Raw genomic sequence first — 23,113 nt, forward strand, 5'->3', positions numbered from 1 at the left:
GGTATTGAATTTTTTAAATGTTCTCTTGCCTAATTTTTCCTTTCTCTTTTTCCCAATCCCCTGCCCCATTGAGCAAAAATATGGCCCTGCTCCCCAAAATTGGCTAAGTTCCAGGAAACAGACAAAATGGGTTTGAAGAAAAAAGCCAAACCTTAAGTCCACAGTGGTTTTTCTTGGCTGACGTGTCCTTACCTACTGATGCAGTGTTCTTTGTCACCGGGGATGCCCAAGTAACGCGGCCTTTCACCAGTAGCAATGAGAAATCTCTTTGCTGAGTAGATTTTTTCTTTGCCTTTGTTATTTGTTGTCTACAAAGGAACCAATTTGTCAGCTTTTAATAGTTGTTATCTCCTAGAAGTTACAGTTAACAAAGGCTACTCACCTCACTATCCAATTTGATTCTCATAAAAATTTGGTAATACATTGGAGATATTAACGCTCAGAGTAAGCAAGGGACTTTCTCAAGGTCACGGTGCTAGTAAGCGGCAGAGCCGAGGCTCAAAGCCAGGTGGTCTGGCCCTGGACCCGGCACTGTGACCCTCTGCCGCACCACAGCGAAAGCCCCGTAAGAAGATGGGACGGCAAAACCCCCACACTGGACAACTGTGGGTCACCGTGGCTATTCCTTTCATTAGCATAATCACCTTCTCTTTTCCTCCCAGACCTCCAACCAAAGCTTAACACCAACAAGTCCCTCAGGCTGCCACACCATCATTACCTTAATCCTGTGAGGACCAACAAACTGCCCGTACGCGTTCTCGTAGGTGACTTTCTTCTCCCGCAGAGCCACCCGGTAGCCCCAGTTCAGGGAGCCGATGTGACTCTGCACAGCTTCTGTCATCTTCTCCCAGTCATGTTTAACTGCACAAGAAAATAGGACAAAACAGTTCAAATCCAACGCTGACCCACTGAACGTCGCCTCGAGCTGGCCAGGCAGGACCTGTGTCTCACCTGGGTGTGCTCTTGTGCCCACCACGGCAACTGGATCTTTTCTTTTTATACGTAAAGATTTTATTTACTTATTTTTAGAGAGAGGGGAAGGGAAGGAGAGAGGGAGAGAAACACCAATGTGTGGTTGCCTCTCACGTGCCCCCTACTGGGGGCCTGGCCTGCAACCCAGGCATGTGCCCTGACCAGGAATCGAACTGGTGATCCTTTGGTTCACAGGCCCATGCTCAATCTACTGAACTACACCAGCCAGGGCCACAAGTGGATGTTAAGCCAACTGTGTTGCTGCTCATCTGCCCCCAGCCCACTACAGAGAGCCAGGCCATACCCTTAAATTTGACAACAATAGTCGGACTAGCGAAACTACTTAGCATCTTTAACATTTTCAGTGCGCCCTCCACGTGGACCTGAAAGCACCCGAAGGGGCATGAATTACTTCTGTCGTGCACACAGGGAAGTGAAGGAGGCACGGCACACCCCGGGCTGCACGCTAACCCCGTGGCAGACACAGACACACACTGTGGTAGAATATACCCCCAAACTGCAAGCCCCCAACTACAAACCAATGAGCTGGCTTTCTTCTTCTTTTCTTTTTTAAAAAGACTTTATTTATTTGCTTTTAGAAAGAGGGATAGGGTGAGAGAGAGAGAGAGAGACATCAATGACAGAGATACATCAATTGATTGCCTCACCCCCAACAGGGGACCTGGCCTGCAACCTGGGCACCTGCCCTGACTGGGAACTGAACTGCTGACCTTTCCGTTCATAGGCTGGGGCTCAATCCACTGAGTCACACAAGCCAGGGCTAGCTGGCTTTCTCTGTATTGACAATGGGATTCTAAAACTTCCAGAATACTTACTATTTTAAATGTATATTTAACACTTAAGCATAGAAGTCAAAGAGAGAAATCTGAAAAAATATAAAGCCCACAAATCTTCCAGAGGCATCCATTCAGTTTACCCAACTGAGCTCCAGTAATTTTGTTTTTAAGGCCTGAGACTTCCTCTGTCCATTCTCCATTTGGAGCTTCAGGAAAAGGGCAGATCACAGGCCGAGTCCCAGACCCGTCACTCCCCGGTCTCCAGGCAGATGCAGCTGTGCTGCCCAGCCCAGGTCCCTTTCCTCCTTCACCAGCTGTGAGCGGAGAAGACAGCCTTCCCAGAAAACTGGAGCACTGCGCTTTGTTCAAGAGATCAGATGTGTTTCTATTTGAAAAATGCAAAATAAGCCTTTATGGGAACATTGATCAGCAACCTCCAGGGGTTTCTCATCTGAAAAATAAATTTCCAAGTTTCCTTCTTCCTTTAAGACCTAAAGACATAAACACTTGCCTAAACCCACTGATTTTTCACCACAATCATTTCTAGCACACACAGACACACACAAAAGGGAGGCAATACTGCTCCCTCAGTGGTAGACCCTGGCAGGCCACTCCCACAAAGCTCAGCCCTGGTCCTCATAGCCAGGCCCCAGCTTCCTTCAGAAAACCCAAGGTTGAATGAGAAAAGCTGCAGATAACAATAAACAAACCACCAGGCTTGAGTTCCGAAGGGGGAGGGATCTAACGAGAGGGCACAGTTCTTGGGCCCTCATCAAAGACTGCAGGAGTATTGCTTCTGCTGCTGACAAATACAAGAGGTGAAAGGTATAAAGACAGAAAACTGTATTTCTACCTTACAGTCTGGAAAGGGGGAAGAAATACAAAAGGTAAAACTGGTAAATTGGTTGGATAAATTAATTTTTGTAAGAACAGACAAGTAAGATAAATGACTTTAAGACTGTGACATTCAGGGAGTATTTGCTGGTTTTAACAGACAGATGTGACTCTGATGGTAGGGGCTTATTACTGTTACATGCCAGAGACAGGGATATTCTTCTGCTGGAAAGAAGACATCAAATTTACCAGGTTGTTTTACCGCCCACCTGACTGCTGAGTCTATCAGATTCAACAGCTCAGTTGGCCCTTTAATAAAATTCACCTTCAGCAGAGGCCTGTACTTACCTCTTACCTTTTTAAGATTTGAAAGACCCAGGAAGCAGCCTTCTAAGGGTCTGAGGAAAGAGCTATAACCCCAGGAAAACTTTTAAAGGAACTGATTTCTAAGATTTCAGACTTGAAAAAAAAGTACTGTTGAGCTTAAATGAAAAAGAAAAGCACCAGTAAAGGAAGCACGACCAGTATGAGCAGAAAGCAAAGTTTTTCAAAGCATGCATTTATGCTTGGGGTTTTTCGTTTTCGTTTTTTTAATAATAAACTATTAATTAAAACTAAAACAAAAAATTTTTTAAAAGACCACAAAATAATTTACCCTAGCTACTAGCTGGAAGATCTTCCCTCGATTGTCCCATAACCCGCAGATCTCAAAACTAAACTCAGACAGGGGCTGCAGTTTCACACTTGGAGGACACAGTGACCTAGGTCATTAATGAGCCACAAAACCATGCCAGCCCTCATGTTATTCTCCTCCCAGATAATGCAACGTACTTTGTAAAGTCAACAAATGCCTCAACTTTCCTAGGGTACTCTAAATATTTTTAATTCGACAGAGACTAACCATCCTCTCTCTTCTCAAAAGGCAAGCTATCTCTCCACCCCCCAACTATCAGCTCATGAAACAGACTTCTTTGCATCAAGAAAAATGCATGGCTTCAAAAGAGAGTCAATGGAACTTATACCCTCCTGGGAAACTCTCTAATGATGAGCATTTATGTGGAAGGATTCTGGTTTCCCATTAGAGAAAGACACTCCAAGTGCAACATCTGTTCTTACCATAATAACTGTGTAGCCACCTGACGCAGGATAACTGCAGTGACTTTATCCTTTTAAAATGTAAACAATAAAAACCACTTCCAGGTTAATGCTAGTCACACAGAAATGGATGATACACTGAGAGATCACGGCTCGAACTCCCCCAAAGCACAAATGGAACCACTGCTCCCCCCGCACCTACCCATCTCCTCGACTTTCCACCCGTAGTTGCGAGAGTCCCTGAGGGCTTGTCCTAACAAAGCTGCTTGGTGCATCAGTTTCTTCGGTATGCAACCCACGTTCACACACGTTCCTCCGAGACCTGTAACAACATTGAGATGCCAGTTTACAGGCTGCTCTACGGTCCTTCAAAGGAAAAGGTCCACAGTCGTTAACCATTCTTAATGGTAAACCCTTAATGGAGTCAATACTGTTTGTACAAGTTTATTCCCAAGTCTCATGACATTTCTAAGTCCAGACAGCCTTACATACCAAACAGAGCCATCTGAAAACAGTACAAAAATGAGCAGATTTCTATGAATTCCACATACTTCAAAGGTTCAAAGTAATTGACTGCTGGTAAAGATGCCAGAAATTGAAATTTGACTTTGTGCACAAGCCTGTATTTGCCACTGAATCTATGAACAGAGCTACCTGACGGAGGGGCTGTGAAGCTGAGCATGGTTGGACTGGAGTGGCTTTGAAGGTACACATAAAATTGGGTGTATATGAGCATTTTATAAACTGTATTTTTATTACTATTTTATTACCAAGGAATCAAGCCCCACGACCGCCATGAAGCCCAAGCCGGGTTAACGACGGCGTGTCCTGGATGTAACCACCGCCCTATGCACTTTCTGGTTAGAGCCACTCTCTTCTCTCTCTACCTCAGACGAAAACCCGAAGCCGTGAGGCCCCGATCCTTGCCCTCCTGTTCTTGAAAGAGGCCAAAACCAACTATGTAGGAGGCATTTTCAGAGGAGAAGACCACTTAGTCTCCCCAGAAGACACACCTTCTGCTTTGCTTTATGAGGCAGATAGCAACACCAAACCACGGACAGGCTGGGAGCTGCGCAGGCCTCAAATGTGAGCATTGTTTTAAATCCTCACCCAAGGATATGTTTTTATTGATTTGAGAGAGAAAGAGGGGGAGAGGGAGGGGGGAGAGAAAGAGGGAGAAAAAAAGAAACGGGGGCGGGGGGGGTGGTGATGAGAGAGAAACCTCACTGGGTTGCCGCCCTGACCAGGGATCAAACCTGCAACCGAGTTATGTGCCCTGACTGGGAACTGAACCCACCCAACTAAACTAAACTAAACTTATACACCAGAAGGTTTAGTTTGGGCCAAACTTTTGTTGTATCAGGACAACATTCCAACCAACTGAGCCACCTGGCCAGGGCAGAACCTAAATTTTCAACATTTAACTGGAGTCCACTTTAACTTAGCATAAAAGAGGTAACATGTTTTGTTTTGTTTTTTTATAATTGGGTTTTAGAAACCATTGAAACCAATATCAAGGAAAAACCTGCTCCTACAAATTCACTTCTAAAATATTTTTAAAACTTACCCCATCTAGTTCCAAGAGGAGTTGGAGTGACAAAATCCAGGACCATCACCTTCTGGTCAAATCTGGCAGCCTCCTGGAAAATGAGGTTATTAAAATGAGTTGGAGAGGCTAACATGACAGACCGGAAATGGGATGATGAAAATCTATGCTGCTTTTATTAGGCTACAATGCCTAAAGCATAGCCAGTAACCAGTGATTAATAGCTGGGAATTTCGTATAATCAGTGCTACTTCAGAAAAAAAATGAAGCAATGCTTAGATAATCATAAGAGTAGCTTTAAGAATAAGTAGATTACAGTTATAAAATTGTCCACCAACTGGAAACCCTAGCACGGTCTTACATAATCCCACTCACCCAGTAACAAACTAAGCAATAATCTGAAAAACATATGAGTATTTCTAAACTAGCCAGCAAAACAGATTTACAGATAGTCTATAACCCTTGATTCCAAATGTATCCTCTAATATTACTTTTGCTTCTAAGCAGACTGTTAGAGAAGTTTTTCTGTTGAAATTGTGATTTACTAAAATCTTCATGTGAAGAGCAAATGAAAACCTGGCACCTCTAAGGTCTCCAAATCTGTTCTAGGGGAACCATGACAGAAGTTCATTCTGGAGAGTGTCCATTATGTTTCTCAGAGAATAAGCTTTGTGTACTGGCAGCTTCCAAGACGTATGAGAATTATCTCCAAGTACTGAGTCTACGTGTCTTTCAAAATCACCATCAATCACTACAGCAAAATACACACACTCAGTATTACTCCAGAGTCATTTATAGCAAAGCGCTGCTCGACACCAGATGCTGGCCTGTTCCTAATTGGGGAAGCTTCTTTCGAATCTACCGTTACTGATTCACCACAAGCTACACCTTCAAGGAGTATAAGCACTTCATCTTTTAAAAGAAACTCTTCAGCAAGAATGACAGTTCCAAAGGCCCCTTCACGCACGAAAAAATGTATCTCAATTCATGGCCAGGAGCCTCATTCCTACCTCCCTTTGTCACTCCCAGGCCACGGCCAGTAGCTATTCTCTTAGCTCCCTTTAGATACACAAGAGGCAAATCACTTTTACTGGGTTTAAGAAATCTAACTGCTCTCCATCTTTCTACTGGGGAGAAGGAGTTGTGAACAGGGGAATCAAAGTGAAAAAATATTAATAGTACTTAAGAATAGAAATATATTTATTAAATTTCAACCCAAAGGTGTTGTATTTATTTAATGAATGAAAATGCACTGGAAACACTGGGCTTAGTACTTTCATGTAAAGAACACATAGTTCAATCTGGAAAAATGATTGACACCGTGGTCCCCTTGACATGTTCTATCCAAGTGAATGTGCAAAGTGTGACCAGAGTGGCCCAGACAAACCCCACCAGGAACCTGGAGACCTGGCGCGACCCGCAGCACACGCAGGGAGCCTTGCCTTGGCGGCTGCCAGTCCTCCCGAGCCCCCTCCGATGACGATGAGGTCATAGTCGTAGGACTCGGGGAGCTCCTCGGAGCCGTTCATTTTCAGTAGCGTTTGAAGTCTGCCCTCCTGATAAGCCTAACGAAGAAAAACAACAGAAAGGAAAAGGCTTTAACTTAAAAGCAGCAGTGCCTGAAAAGCTGTGTGAGAAAACCTTTCTTTGAAGAAAAGCAAAGGGAACTTTCACAGGAAACAGTGCTGTTTGGTTTACACGACGCACACAAATGGAAGCGCTGGACCCCTCACATCGCAGAGAAGCTACCGTGAAGTGTTGCGGGAGGAAGGTCCCGCTGGCCCAGCGACACAGTCTAGGCCTAAATTAAGCTGGACCAGCCCTTCTATCCTAGCACTTTTAAAGTAGGTTTTTAAAACATTTGTAACGTATGTTTTTAAACAGAATCACTGATACAATTTGTCAATTATGTTTACTTTCTGGTCAAAGGTAGAATAATGAGTGGGCTTACATCTTAGATGACAACAGGGGCCGGGTAAATAGCTGTGAAGACAGACAGTCAAATACTTAAGGGTTTTCTCCATTTTTTTAGGTAAGGCCTAAAGTCTAGAAATTCAGAACTAAATCATGAACTAACATAAACCCGCAGAAAAAGTTAAAAGTCCCCGCTTTTGCATAATAAGCAAAAGGGGGAATAAATAAACACACATGGCTCTATAAGGCTCACTCCTCTACTTACGTGCAAAGCCTCCTATGCTGTATTTATTATTTAGTTTCCATGTACTTAACACATAACAAGCTTTACAATATGACTGTTAGGTTTTTTTATTGTATTTTTATCTTTAATTGAATTTTTATGATGAATATTTCTATTTATTGTTTTTTTCCATTACCTTTTAGTTCCCTTATACCCCCCCACCCCCAGATAGACCTTCAAGTTTAAAAAAACCATTTCATTCCCCTAGTTTTTATACACATTTTTTATCATTTCTTATTAAATACTGTTTTGGTGACATATTTAATATTACCTTTTATTAAAACAAAAATCTGTGCTAACATGAGATAAAACCTGGTAAAGTCAGGACCGCTTTTTTTTGATGCTCATCAAAAATTAAGTTTTAACTTTCATACAAAAAAGCCCCCGAACTTACCAGCCTAGACTGTACATTTTTCTCCTGCCTACAGTCAGGTGGAGGGGGTGAAAGGCAGAGTTCAGGGTCAGCAGAACAGGATGCTTGGGGTGTGGGAGGGGGCGCAGTGGAGGAAGGTGGCGGAGAAGGTGGTGGTGGAGGAGGAGGAGGAGGAGGCGGCGGCATTGGAGGCAGCACTGTGGGAACCCAGGAGGGCCCGGGGAATGAAGGCAGAACACCTGGAAACCAGCAACAGTGGGGACCAGACCGCGTCACCCTGACCGTCTGTACAAAAGGTCTAACATGAGTGGCTGGCAAACACAGCCAGTATTCATCAATTGGCATTATGGCACAGGGTCTTCCTTCGACACAGGGCACTGTGGGGGGAAAAGAATTTGGAAATAACAGGTATTTGAATCAAAGGATCAATACAATCTTCAGATAGCAAGTGTTATTCTCTAGTTTGTCTCAAAGAGCACAAAGCTGACTTGCTGGTTTGAAAGGATTAATAAGTGCAGCTTGGTGTTCTCCTGGAAAACAACTACATTTAATCTCAGCCTCACTTTATCTGCAAGTACTTTGCACAGATGGTGCCAGAACACATTACTGGCTGTTTAAAACGACCGTTTCTGCAGCCACCTCCCCAACATATCTGCTAGAACAGGGAAAAAGTGCACTGTCATGCTGAAAAGCCACACATTCCCTCCAACAACGTTTCTAATCTAATCTGTACCGAAATTCTGTACCAGAGAGTCCAAGGTTAAAGTCAAATTATATCAATCAGTGCCCAGACTTTACAAAGAAAGCTCTGAGTGAGCCTGAACATTTTTAACTACACAATCAGTAAGATATAGGCAACTGAAACATTCACCTGACCCCGGAACTACACACACGGTATCTTTACATTTTAATCTGACTTAAAAGTGCAATTGCTGTCATTCAGCTCCAGGTAAGTGGTGTCCCTGCTGAAACATAAGTAGGACAGACAGTAGGAGACAGCCCCCCCCCAGGCATCGTGAGGAAGGAGCGTGCACAGGGGGTAAGGACCCAAGGAAAAAAAAGTGGTCCCCCTCCCTCCTCCAATTACAACTGCTAGAAATAGCGGCTGCTGATCATAGTGGCGGACATAGAAGAGGCATCCTCACACTTCTTAGTCTCAGGATTCCTTTACCACCTTAAATTATTTAGGATCCCAAAGAGCTCTGGTCAGTGGGGTTTGTTTATAACATTTAGCATATTAAAAATTAAAACTAAGAGAAAAATTTAAATCTTTTAAATTATTAAAGTATTAAATTTCTTAAATGTTAAACATAATTTATTTAAAAACTGTTAATTAGTAAAAGAGTGGCACTGCTTTGCACAGTATCTTTGCAATTCTCTTTAATGTCTGTCTTGATAAAAGGCAGCCCCTATCTTTTCTGTGTTCACTCTGTTGCAACATGTCACGTACATAGCTTCTGGAAAATTCCATGGTAGACTTAAAAGAGAATTCGGGTGAAAAGAACAAACAGAGTCTTGGTATCGTGAAGGTATTTTTGACCTCAGGACTTCCTGAAAGGGCCTCAGAGGGATGCAGACCACGCTGAGAACCACTGCAACAGGACGCAAGTGCAAATACAGGGCACCTCACCTGCAGGTGTTTGCAGGCTTCTGTAGTGGCTACTCTTCCCTCTCTTCCATCTGCCTCTCAGCGGCGCCTTTCCCCCCACCCCAGTAAAACACTGCTCCAGATTCCCCTGAAGAAGGCCAAAAGCAATTCAAGTGTACTGGATTTCTTTAAAACTAGGATAAATAATATTTATTTCCCACAAACAGAATTTATATCCTTAGACACAGATTTATACTGGGTTTCCTTACCATTAGACCTGCGTTCTGGTGTTGAACTGACCTGGGTTAAAACACTTGCTCTACTGCTCTCTAAGCTACGCAACTTGTGCTAACTGCATGTTTTTAGAAGTCCCTGTGTTTTCATTTGTCAAGTTAACATACCTCTGTAACTCACCAAACTGCAGTTTAAGTGAGATAATACACATTAGCACAGTGGCTGGGAGGAAAAACCCCTGTCAGTTACTAACGCTCCCCTACCCAAAGAAGGGAGCCTGCCTGGGACTAAATCCCAAAGCTCTGGAGTGTTTAACAGATGTCCCTTGCACTTCTCTGCACTGCCCCCTACCTGAAATACCCTCTCCTGGTCAAATCCCGATCCAATACACAGGCAGGCTGAGAGTTCAAAGGGTCCTTTTATCAACATTCTAAGAGTCCAACATAAGTCCCATTTCCTCCAGCATCTCCCTAAAGTTCCTAAACCACATTCTCCTTTTCTTTCCTGCGGCTCTATTCACACACCTGGTCGGGGCACTTAGCACAGGCTGTTCCACCCCATTTAATCCTCACAATAGTCTTCCGAGCAGATGTCTTCCCTATTTCAGAAAGGACAATATAGAAGTCCTTAAGAGATTAAGAGCCTCGCCCATTAGTAAGAATGAAATCCAGCTCTGTTCGACTACAAATCTCTTGCTTTTCTCACTATACCACACTCAGTTATTCATATTTCAAAGTACTTGTCACACACATTTTCTAATTTTATCCTTATGGTAAATTTGAGATTGGCATTATTTCCACTTAGTAAACTAAAAACCTAAAGTTTACCGGTTCAATAATCTGCCCAAAGTCTCTATTAGAATGTTAAAGGGTCAGAATCTAATCCCAGGTCCTTAGATCAGAAAGTGGTTGTTACCTACCAAAGTTCTGATAAAAAAAAATTTTTTTTCTTGTAATATTCTTCAGTTGATTTTATTGAAGTTGTGGCATTTAAGCCACTCCATTATTGGGAAACCAGCAAATGTGTAGTTTGATACCTAATCTCTATAATTCAATTATCTATTGGTCAATTCTCCTTTTTCTTCAAGGTAAGCAAGCAGTCACTCTAATTTCAAAGTGAAGAGATGACCCAGGTATCATGACAACCAGTAAAAACAAAAATAAGAGGTCAACTCGACTGATACCTTAACAGCTGTAACTGTAGAGAAGACCCCAAACCTTCACGTTCTCTGTTAACACTTCTAGTCATCACCGAGTCTCACTCCTCAGAATAAAGACTCTGGGCATTTGACAGAGCAACTGGATGGCAAGTAAAGAACTGAAACAAGATCTTTTTGCTATCATTTGAAGAGTACCTTTTCCTCAAGCAGCAAATCTCTGGAAACCAAGGAACTCAGGGAAGACATGCGAAAATGAGGATCTGCAAGACTGAAAGATGCCTTCCCAGCTGCTAAACAAGAGGGTGGTAGACACCAGGAATAGTCAGCATTCCTTCACATTTTTGAGTGAAAACTAACCTGTTTAGATGATGAACTGCGGGGAAGGTCAAGATCATGACATGCAGAACCTCCACTACACACTGACCACAAACTCTAAGGGTTCATCTGCTAGGAAAATAATTGGCCAAGTTTGGTGAGAAATTTGTTTGCTAAAAACCTTCACTATCACTAAAGAGCCTTTCCCTCTCCCCCTACCTCCCGCCACTCACATATAAGATCTCTCCTCTCAACCTGATGTTACTCATTTAGCCTTTGGATTTCCCTCCTCATACCACATTAGACTTAGCAGGAAAACTTACCATTACTGCTATGCAAAATACTTATCCACTTGCCAAACAATGGCAAAATCCACCAGTACCAACGTAAAGTCCTATAGAAATGGGGCAAAAAGGTTTATTGGTGTGCTCTCTGTACCTTCAAAAACTGGTTTTTAAAGACCTAAAGTTTTGGCAATAACCTCCAAATAAGGATGCAATTTACATTTTTAAAACAATCAAAAGTAACAAAAAGAAGAAATTATGGTTTTATGAATAAATCAATCAACTATTTCGGGGGAACCAGGAAGTTTCCAGGCATTTAAAGTCCTATTAAGAAATGCAAAATTGAATTAAAAACAAATATTCAAGGTTGTTACATAATGAAACACCACTGATTTCTGAAGGACATTCTGTGTACTAGCAAAAATTACAAAGAGAAACTAGGGACCAGGGAAGAAATTAACCAAGTAGATACAGACTAGAACTGCATATTGAAAGATATTGTCTCAAATAATCTGAAAAAAATATCATCTACCTCTGAGGACTAATCGACAAAGTAAGTGAATTTTTGCCCAGTTTAACATTCAAATGGAACAGCTAAAATGAAAAAAAAGTTACGGCTCTCCGGTGCCATACCTTCTCATGATTCCACGTATTTGGCTTCCATGTCCCCTGCTCAGTATACCGTTCCCAACTGTGACCAATTCCTACTCAGCGCTTAGATGCCTCACCTAATACAGTAGACACCCTACTGCTTTTGAGTCTAATCACAGAAGAAGTATTTAGAATATGGATACCCACTAATTCATTCGAGTTGTCCTAGCAATGAAGCAGGGCAACTGATTTTTTTTTTTACAATGTTAATAATATTGCAAATTCACTGACCTACTGATAGTCTTTCTTTACCAGTTTTTTACCCACTCTTTCCCCAACCTGATTAGGAGTCCCATATGGGATTCCCTTCGTTCCCTGTAACAGAAGAACACAGTATCACAGCGCATCGTACCTAATTTGTTTTTGTAAATATAAAATACCTTTTAATTTCTGAACTTTTGAACCGATTTTTATTAATAAAGTCTTAAAGGACATCCAAAAACTTTTTCCATGAACATGCCAGTATTTTCTTTTAACAACAGATCACGACAACTTTATAAACTACCAAGAAAAAAAATACACTGCACGGTAAAACAATTTCTGATGTTCTGGAAAGTACTTTTTCACTTTACAAGAGGTACAATATGTGCTTCTGTTTGGATTTTACACTCTATTTTGAGATACTTTAGAAAAGCCACAAAATGCACCCTATACTAAGAACAAAAATAGTTAGTAGGAGTTTGTGATCATAGCCTCTGAAATTTCAAAAGTCGCCACAATATTTTTCCAGTCCTGTAAACTCAAGGATATAACTCCTTGTTTCCTGCCATGGGAACTGGGATCACTTCCCTCACCCACTTGGTTAATATTAATTGGCTCTAATATTGGCAGCCTGTCTTGGTCAAGCCTTATTCTGGCAAAACCATCCCTTATAATGAAAGAAACATAAAATATATTCTCCACAGTACGAGAAAAAGACTTTGGATCAACCACAAACTCAAAATAGGACACAGGAGTATCAGGATACTTTCGAAAGTACGTTTGCAACAATCCCAAGATTCTTTCCACTTCTTTTTCTGTGGCTTCTTGATTACTACTCAGGTCCAGCCTCCTCAGCTTTGTAGGCATATCCCCATTTTCTTCCATTCTGTGAGCTTTTCTATGGTATTCAGATCGGTGTTTTGGGGCAGAAGACTGTGACTTGAATGAACCAAAAATAAAGTGAAATGTTTCAGCTCGCAATATCCAGGATGTTGCTTCTTTGTGCACTGTCTCCCAGAAGGAAAGAGCTATATTATCATCACAACCGCTCAACTCATTATGTTCATCATCTTCCATCCAGTTCATGCCCACAAATATAAACAGAAAGTCACAAAATGCAACTTGATTAAAATAGCTCATATCAGAATTTAGCTGCTTGGCTTTTTCTTTACCCAAATCAGAAGCCAAAACAAGGAACTGGGCATCCAGAGCTGCTTCTCTTGTTCGGCTCACTGCATCGAACAGGACATTGGCTTCCTCCAGGGCCTCGGTTAAGGAGTCGCTCGCCGTGTTCACTATGTCTTCGCGGTTCTGCTGGACGTTGTGGATGAGCTGCCGGTACTGCTTGCGGATATTCCGGCACTTCTCCTCGTCAGCCGCAAGCCCCAGGAGATTGGGATCTATGTGGGCCTCCCCAAAGCTGAAGTCGTCAGAGCAGTCGTCAGAGCAGCCGTCAGAGCAGCTGTCAGAGCAGCCATCGGCCCCCAGCGCCTCTTCCACCTTCATGGGCTCTTCCTCCTCCTCCGTCGCCTGCTGCTTCACGGAGTACGCACTGCTGCTGATGGCCCGCACGCCCGGCTCCTCCGCTTTCTCCTCGCGTCCCCTCAGGGAGTCTTTTTCATCTGTCATGCTGGTGACCGCGGGAGCTCAGCCGGCGCTCCGCTAACTGCCTTCGCCAGGTTTCCGACAACGGCGGAAATTGTACGGCGGTCAGCGCCGAGGACGCCGAACGCCCATGCGCTCCGCCGGCGACGCCAGGAAGCCCCGCCCCAGCTCGGGCCGAGCCGCAGGCGCGCAGGGAACAGACGCCACAATGGATCCCGACCCTAGGCCCAGTAACATCCGCTCCAGCATAGGTATTCTTTTAGCGTTTACTGACAGTGTCATGTAGCTTTCAAAGAAACACCTGGATGATCTATGACAAAACCGGGGGGAAACTAAAGGCCCTGCAGTTTAAAACACTTGCTGTAACATACTGCATTTTTCATTCTTACTATGATTCAAAGGATCTTTTTTTTTTTTTTGGAAAATTAAATCTGGCCAAGTTATCAACTCCCGCTAAGGCCAAGGAGCTTGGCCCACAGAACCACTACACAAACAGGCCGAATTCTAAGGATCCATTTGCATGATGGTTGTTTGTAACTCAATTCATTATACAAATGTAAATTGAGCCAATTACTTTCACAGGCTCTCAAAAGCCCTCAAAGGCCCAACATCCTCCGCCCTCCAACCTACCTCACGGAAGGTGGAGGGTATTCACCAAGTGTGCGTATTTCAGTGCTAGAGCAAGCTCAAAAGTGGGGGCAGGGTGCAGGGGTTGGGGTGCGAGAGGAATTACACACAGGTGATCTTTGGTTCCACCATCCAAGGGTGGTGGGAGGATAAAGTGAGTACATTCTCTGTGAAAGAGCTATTTGAAAGCTTGCCCAAAGCTAAAGGCCACAGACTGAATGGATAGTAAATCTGAACCCTAAAAGGCGAGCAAACTAAAAAGATTTTAAACACAATTTGTTATATGAATATGAAAGTGAATGCTGTAAATCAGGCGACTAATCTAAATTGGAAAATTCACCCACCAGTTTACTGGGAATTCCAGTAGAGCTGGAGAATGGCCTCAGCACGGCAGTCACATGAGCAGCAAGTATGCATAACATTAAAAAGGAATAATTTTGTTTTAAGTAGGGGTAATAGAGAAAGAAGCATACATTTTTCAGAAACACTGCACATTATGGGTACTTGTGAATATATATTATTCTACCCTATTATACTGCTGGCTTCTCTAAAGCAAGAGGGTGGTATATAAATCTTCCAAGCAAAGCTGTTTTCACATGGATGTGTTTGAGTACACACAGTTGAATCTATAAATGAATGTAGATGAAAAACTTTGTTCCAAGACCTACCGCTAGTTACTTGACAAGAAAAGATTTAATTTCAAAGAACAGCTTAAGAGAATGAAATGCTCTTGCTTTTCATTTTACTCTTTGAAAATAAAACTTGACTGCTTTTCAGCCTTACCCTTCTCTGAAAAAATCAAGAGCAAAACAAAGTCGGGACCCAGGATCAAGAAGGTGCCACAATTTGCCCCCAAGTCTGGCCAATTACAAACTGATATTTAAACCTGTTTAAATCTTTGATGAAAACACAATGCTAATTCCAACTCCCAAATCCAAAAATGTTTGCTTTTATCGTTAACCATATTCTTGGGAACTTCCAATATCCGCTTCACATTCAATAAAGTAACTCAGAACTCCAAAAGGTACATTACCCTTCCCACCCTAATTTGCCTATTTTCTCCCGGCTCAGAGAAGGGAAAACAGGCTAATACCAATTTGCTCCATAAAAAGCCTTTCATCTAAGAGTTTCAAAATGCTTTACAAAAGTAAATTAATTCTCCTAACCTACTTATAAAGTATTACTAATACTATTTACAGGGATTTCTCAGGAGATAACAGCCCACACAATTTGCTTAAAGCAGCAGAACACATAAAGACTACACCATATTATTAAGTTGTGATTCCCAGTGCTTAATTCACTCTATGCTACATCTCTGTCCCTAAGGAAGCTTAGTAACATGTAACTTGAATCATCGTCATTAAGCCATGTTCACATTATATGCTGCCTTCTTAAATCTGCCTTTAGAACACGAGATTCAGATGTAGCCTCAAAGTAAAACTTTCATGTCTAATGGTTTCCCCTAATCATTTATAGAATGGGAATTTCTATACTTGTGAATCTTTAAATAACTGAATAGTGACTTTCTAACCTAAGGTCAAATTACTGGTAATAATTATATAAATGCCACTTTAAAAAAGAGAGACTAGCAATACACAATTTCAGTTATACTGGTAAACTTCTGTGACTTGTACCAGAAAGCAAAAAAGCACCACTACTCCAAGAAATCACGAGTCTATCTTCTTCATGCAGCAAGACTGGTACAGGCAACCAGTGACAAGCAGCTCGGGCTCCAAGATAATGCAGCTCCTCCCCCCGTTTACCTCCTTCAGGTGCTGCTGCCAAGGGCTCACTATGGTCTTCCATTTCCTTTCTTAGCATCTTCCGTTTTCCCTCCTGCACTGTTGTTCAATCCCTTTGCTAGGAGTTCAGATTCATTCATTCCAAGCATTCTTAAACTGCTTCCTTCCCACAACCCCTGGTGCTCAACACAAATGTGAAGGGATGCATGACATCAATACAGGTCTCTCTCTGGCCAAATAAAAAAAGAACACAGATGGAGTGGACTATCTTTCCCAGTGGGATTTTTATTTCAGGATCACTCTATCACAGGGGTGTCAAACTCATTTTCACCGGGGGCCACATCAGCCTTGCAGTTGCCTTCAAAGGGCCAAAATAATTTTAGGACTGTATAAATGTAACTACTCCTTAACTGTTAAGGAGCTGAAATTACGCACGTTCTGCCCTTTCAAGGCAACCGAGAGCCTGATGTGGCCCCCGGTGAAAATGAGTTTGACACCCTTGGTTCTATAACAAGCAGGTGTTTAAGAGTTTAGGTCCTGTACTCTGACAGATGAGAATTATCCTGCCATCTAGCTACCTCCCTAAACGTTTTTGTTCCTTCTTTCATGGCACCTTTTCTCCTCTCATCCTGCCAAGTAACTATTTAACATTGAGCTGTCAAGAGATGTGGTAAAAGTCCTAGTTTGGTTTGTCAGAGTAGCAGAATGCAAGGTATATTTTCTTATTCTTCTTAATTTCCTTTAAGGTTATGTTCCTGAAGGTATACTTTGCTTTGACTGATTTTTAGTATTAATGGCAAACTTTGCTACAACCAAGCAAATGAGTTTCTGAGAGACCATGAATAGTGAGGGAAGAGGCAAACCTGGGTTCTGATCGTGACCCATTAGCTACTAATGTTACCTTAGCCAGGTGGCTTAACCTCTAGGCCTCCAGCTTCCTCATTAGTAAAATGGGAATAGTACTATTTACATCATAAAGTTACTCTGAGTACTGAACGAGAATTACATGACAGATTCGACAATATGCGCAACTACTGAGTAGATATTTAATAAATCTTAAATTATCCCAAAGAGCCAATGTTTAATAAACATTAGACACCAAAACAGAAAAAAATATATACAAACCAGTAGCTTCACTCACTCATTGATGTTTATTTTAGAAACAAAAATATTTTAAAGGTTGAATCCATAGGAGGAATAAAGAAATATATCCCACTATAACAAATCCCGGTGAAAAAAATTCCCCGTATAATAAAATGTTAAAACCTAAGGTTTCACCTAATGGAAGTGTGTATAGTACTTTCAAAGGTAAACCAATCTACTAGATATTTTGAAGCAGATCCACAAAAAGTCTGGGACTATATGCAAAATTATTTATGTATCATTTTCTCCCAAATGGCTCCTTTGATTTCAGCTGTATCCAAAAGAGGCTTTGAGTAACTATTCTATTCAAATAATATTGCTTTACTGTTAGTGGAATAAAAGATGAAACGACAGGCCCCACAAAATAATTTGAAGCCATTCCCTGAAATATTTCAGAGCATATAAAACCCCCACCCCTACTCTGTGGTAACAGTAGCACACTTCACTGACACTTCAAAAAACCCAGTAGGTCTTACCTGCCAAGCCTCAAGAACTAATGTAAACACGGGTGTGACATGAGGACAATAGAACCTTTCAGGCTATAACAGCAACTATCAGCTCTCTGGGGACACCTCCGTAGACAGCAAGGAGCAGGACGATTGTTTTGATGGACAATGTGTTGGACGAGGTGTTGGTGTAGGAAAGCACCCAGTGCGTGCCTTTCAAAGGAGGCAGCGTGGAAAGGAGCTCTGCTCCGGAGGCCTGAGTTCAATCAAAACTATATCAGTTTCCACTTATTTTCCTCAGTGAATCTCCTCAACTGTGAAATGAGTCTAGTGAATGTGTACTCTGCCATGTAGAGTGGTTGTGACTCTCGATAAAATTGAAGGTGGACAACACGGCCATAGTACAGCTCTTCGCAATTCTGAACAGCTTCACATGCTTCCTGGGCTCTCTCCTGAACATCTGAGGGCTTGGTCTCTCAGAGAGACTGCCCACCTTCACAAAGTCAGGCATCTTATAGCTGAACACCTCACTCAAGTGAGTCTCCTATAGCTGTGGTCCATCCACTCAACAAATACTACCTGAATGCATACCGGGTGTTAACACAGAGAAGATATAAAAATAAATCAGGTTTGTCCTACAGGATGCTAAATTGAGTAGGCACAGAGGAATGCAGGTCCACACAGCAAGCATCTAAGGAATGAATTCCAATTTGCCGGAGCTATGCTAGGAATACCAAGATCTGCAATGGAGTCAGCCCTGAATCATGCACACACATCACACGGGGGAGACCAGGCACGGATCCCAATGGCAACAACACAAAGCCAAGTGCCAGAAGCGAGCGTGTATCTGAGTGAACTTTATGGACGGGCCTGGGTTCCATTCCTGGCTGGGCCACTTAATTACTGTGTACTGGGCATGCTCGCTCCTTCAATTCTCAGGGCCCATTTTCTCATATGTAAAACTGGATGATAATACACCTTCTTCATAAGACTACTGTAAGGATTTACTCAAGTAAGCATTACAGTGTTGAGTCTCGTGCATAGTAAGGCATTCAATAAATGATAGTTATTATCACTAACAGGCATGTCTTAAATATTTGCTGCGCTCTATCTAATATAGAGCTGGGATCACAGGCACAAAGAATACAACCGATGCTCTACTTTTCATATAGAAGCCCCACCCCCCACACACACAAAAAAATCACTGGTGGGCTTCCTCCTTTTCCACCGAGGAGAATTTAGGAAGCGCTGTGGGAGGAGAGGGGAGGGGAAGAACGGGCAACTCTGGTCTTGTGCTCTAAGACAAGCAGCTGGAAAAGTGAGTTTGAGCAGGAAGTCAGGAAATGAAATGAACAGGATGAAAAGGGGAATTCTGGGGACTCTAGCTGCAACAGTACTGCCAGGAGCTTCCTGTAGGTAAAGGAGCAGAGCAGACGACAACCAGAAAGGTAGGTGGGGCCCCAATCCCCGAGGACACAGAATGCCAAACTAAGGAATGTGCACGGATACGATCTGGGGGCAGCAGAGACACCGCCAGACAGGTGATTCTGACAGCTGATGGACGGGAAAGAGAGAGCAGAGCTGGAAAGCAAGTTAGAGACTGATGAAATAGTCTGAGCAAGAGGAAATGAGCAGCTGTGGTAGCCTGAGCAAAGCTAATAGAGGGGGTGGGCACGTACCTAGGAAACAGGCCCCGGTAAGTGAACAGACAGGACAGGTGCCAGGAAAGCTGGACCCCGGACCACCACCAGAGTGGCGTACTGTAAAAGAACAGCTACACAGCGAAAAATGGTTTGTGTTGCTGCTGGGTTAAAGTGGGAGGAGGGGGCACTGGGTCTCAACATGGATTCATAACCAGTAAAAATCTGACTATATAAAATCAGTACCAGGTACATTATTTGCAGGCCTAACAATCTATGCCCCCATGAAATTATGTTAGTCTTGACCGCTTTCCTTATTTTTAAGTAAATCAGAGCCTGTTCAAGTCCCTCATCTTCAAAGGAGTCCTTCAATTCTCCTCAGACCTCAACCTTAAGTAGGTCAGAAGCAGGGACACTGCTCATCACCACCCTTCAGTGGACGGTCCTATGATAGGAGGGCCACCACACTTGCCACCAGTCAAGGGGACATTTCTCTCTTTTCCCTCCGCCCAATTGTTAACTCTGGGCTACAAAAAAAAAAGACACCTGAAGAGAAATAAACCCACTCAAGGAACTTCCTGGTGGCTCCCCCCTCCCCCGCACCTGGGGTTTCTGGGTTTCCCTCCCAGAGAATTAAAAGGAAGTTAAAGAGCAACAAAGGTAAGCATTTCCTAATCCCCTTTTCTCGGTACTTCCTCAGACAAACAAGTTTACACTTCTAAAAAGTTTTTAAGTTATTTAGATGTCCTGGGAGGGAAAGTAGAAGGGACAGATCCCAGATGGAAATGTCTCAAAGGAAAGAATCCAAAGAAATAAAGTTTTCTGCCAGTTTCGGCACAATCTTGAGAAAGGGAACGGCTGGAGAGTTACTAAATTCCCACTCATCTGCTCGTGTCTGTTCAGGTAAGAGTCTGGTTTCTGGAAACTGCAGCGTTGGGCTTGGAAGGAGACCTGGCTTTGTTTCAATGTCCACCCCACTGCCAGGCTGGGATGCGGGGCTACCCGACTGCCAGGGGATCACGTCTGAGCTCCTCCCACAACTGTCCCTAACTCACCTGGACTGTTAATCATGCCCTGATTTGTGTCTGTCATCTCTCCCATTACTGCTTTGAAGAAATTAGCTCCCATGTTGCCAATTTTAGTCTTATCTCCCCAAACTACTTAAGTGTAAGTCTAGCACTTAGTATTCCAATAAGCGCTTTTTCATTCACTTTGCTTTTCTCTATCCCACCACAGTGGTTTCAACACTCTGGAATCCTGGAGACACTGATTTACATAAAGGGTTCCCTATAAAGAATACTTGCAATCCTGCCCTTAAGAACTAATATGTTCAGAAAGCCAGGTGTCTTGGAGCAACAGGAGCTCCATTTATAGTTCTCTGAATTTAGTAGCTCTCCAATTCCAGTTTTACACATCAACATACAAGTCCTAGCCATAGACAGCATATTCCCCTATTTTTTTTAGACAGGTATAAATTGTTACCTACTGAGTTATCATTTGCTGTCTTCTAACTATTGCATTTTGGATATTAAAGAGTAGTCCTTGGTTTTCCCCACTTGTAATTATTTACCAACTGATCCTGACCAAACTACCTTATACATTAAAGTAAGTCCCAAACTTGGTGTTTATCATAAGAATGACCTGAGGGGGCTTGCTACATAAATACATACATACACAAATACATAAATAAAGGCAGATTCTAGCCCCTTCCAGAGGGTTTACTCAGCAAGGCCTCAGGTAAAGCCCAGGCAGGCATGTTTAATAACCACTCCAGAGGATTCCGTGCAGTGGTCCAGAGACCACAGTTTTTTTTGTAACTTTTAAAAACCTTCCTGTACGTAGTCATCTAAGCTCATTAGTTTCTTCCAATAGGATTCTCACTCCCATACCTCCTACAATAAGTGTGTTAAAAGCAAGGTGAGTTCTGTTGTTGCTGCAGTTATTTACTGAGGGGGGAAGGGAGACAAAGGAAGAAACAAGAGGAGAAGGAGAAGCAGACTTTTTTTTTAAAGTTCCCTCTCCATTATCTATGCTACAATCGGAGTATGAAATCTTAACCTTTTTTAAGGTGTGAACCTCATGATTTTAACACTAATCCTATAAGCACTCAATTCTCCACTAAATAACTGCCTTTCTCCACTGAAACCCAATATTCCCTAAAGAATTTCAGAACTCACCATTTAGCCCCAAATATGGGCAACATTTGGCTGGAAATTCACAAATATTTCAAATCATTGGTTCTTACCAGTAGTCTCTTCCTCCATTCCTTAGCGCTCATTAAAAACCAAAAAGAAATCAAATGATACAAAGTTGAATGGTAAGTTTACTTAAAAGAGATGTGCCAAGTGATCTAATCATGAGTTGATGGTGTGCTTGTGGTTCATGGCATTGCACTTCCCCAAATGGTTGAAATGACCTGAGATCATATGGAATTGAAAACATCAGATCGTATCAACAAAATGGGTCTAAAATTCATAAAAAGTAATTCTTTTTACTCCCATTGATGTTAAAACCAGGACCCTCTGTAGAATTTATATAAAGATCAAATAACGTTTAAGTGCGATTTTATGGCAGGTGGAACACAGAGATCAATCAGACAGGAAGGAATATTAATAGATCTTTGTCTTATTTTCCCTGCAAACTAAAGGTCTGAACAACACAATCATTTTAAATCAAGCCGAAAGCCTTATTAGCTCTTTATTTTCCACTAACTTGCTATTTGTCTTTGAAGTCTATCTCCATTTCCTATGCCCATGTTTCAAAAACATAAATAAAAGTCTTTTAGAAAAAAGGTAATTAATAAAAATGCAAATCAGTTGCTAATATCCTTCCTCAAGAGACACACACTAAAGCCTCAGGTTTACTTTCTCAGAAGGAAATGTTCAAGTAGAGTTCCATTTCTTAAAAATTACATAAGCCACAAACAGACAAGGACAAAAAAGACAGCAGAAATCAAAGAGGTATCAAGCTGAGGCTTGATATGAGGCTTTCTAACCTGGTAACCAACCAGACCTGATGTAGATCATCCACGTTATGACACCCCCCTAACCACACAGCCGGCCTCATGGCATTCTGCCAGTGCCCTGGGCCATGACCCATTCACCCCTTAGGGGATGGACCAGTCAAAGGAAACCTTTCTCCTTTTTCTCTCCACCCGAGTGTTAACTCTGGGCTACAAAAAAGACACCTGAAGAGAAATAAACCCACTCGAGGAACTTCCTGGTGGCTCTCCTCCACACCCGGGGTTTCTGGGCTTCCCTCCCAGAGAATTAAAAAGAAGATAGAGACCAACAAAGATAAGCATTTCCTGATCCCCTTTTCTCAGTACTTCCTCAAACAAGTTTACACTTCTAAAAGTTCTTAATTATTTAGATTACTGGGAGGGAAGGAGGAATGGACAACAGGAGGGAAAAGGACACTTTAACAACTATTTTAAAGGATGAAAATAGTTACATATACCCTTCCCCAGTTCAGAGATTTACCCAACGTCTCATCAACTTGGACTAACACGTGATCTAGCCCCTGTGTGTTTCTTGGTCAGTTTCTAAGGAGGGGCTCCGCCTGGAAGTTCGTTCACATCCACCCTGGCTTTGAAAGTTTCGGTCTGCGACCATGGTGGGCTCATTCCCAGCTCAGGCGGGCGAAAGAAACGTTCATGACTCCT

General features: G+C 42.5%; 2 protein-coding genes across 2 annotated transcripts in view; both read right to left on the reverse strand.

Moving 5' to 3' along the window:
• Window positions 1–23,113, reverse strand: part of TXNRD1 (thioredoxin reductase 1) — a 51,323-nt gene that overhangs the window by 26,555 nt on the left and 1,655 nt on the right. The window contains exons 3-7 of the mRNA XM_053661591.1: window positions 6,687–6,809; window positions 5,266–5,338; window positions 3,901–4,020; window positions 719–861; window positions 193–308 (exon numbers count right to left, since the gene is read on the reverse strand). Coding sequence (XP_053517566.1) covers window positions 193–308; window positions 719–861; window positions 3,901–4,020; window positions 5,266–5,338; window positions 6,687–6,773 — 539 coding nt within the window. The 5' untranslated portion in view covers window positions 6,774–6,809. The remainder of the gene's footprint in view (window positions 1–192; window positions 309–718; window positions 862–3,900; window positions 4,021–5,265; window positions 5,339–6,686; window positions 6,810–23,113) is intronic.
• On the reverse strand, window positions 8,169–23,112 carry EID3 (EP300 interacting inhibitor of differentiation 3). Its single transcript, XM_053661592.1, has one exon. The coding sequence runs from the start codon at window positions 13,873–13,875 to the stop codon at window positions 12,715–12,717; it is 1,161 nt and encodes a 386-aa protein (XP_053517567.1). The 5' UTR covers window positions 13,876–23,112; the 3' UTR covers window positions 8,169–12,714.

This window comes from Artibeus jamaicensis, unplaced genomic scaffold (assembly GCF_021234435.1).
Source record: "Artibeus jamaicensis isolate MK-2021 breed Jamaican fruit bat unplaced genomic scaffold, CSHL_Jam_final contig_233, whole genome shotgun sequence".
Lineage (NCBI taxonomy): Eukaryota > Metazoa > Chordata > Mammalia > Chiroptera > Phyllostomidae > Artibeus > Artibeus jamaicensis.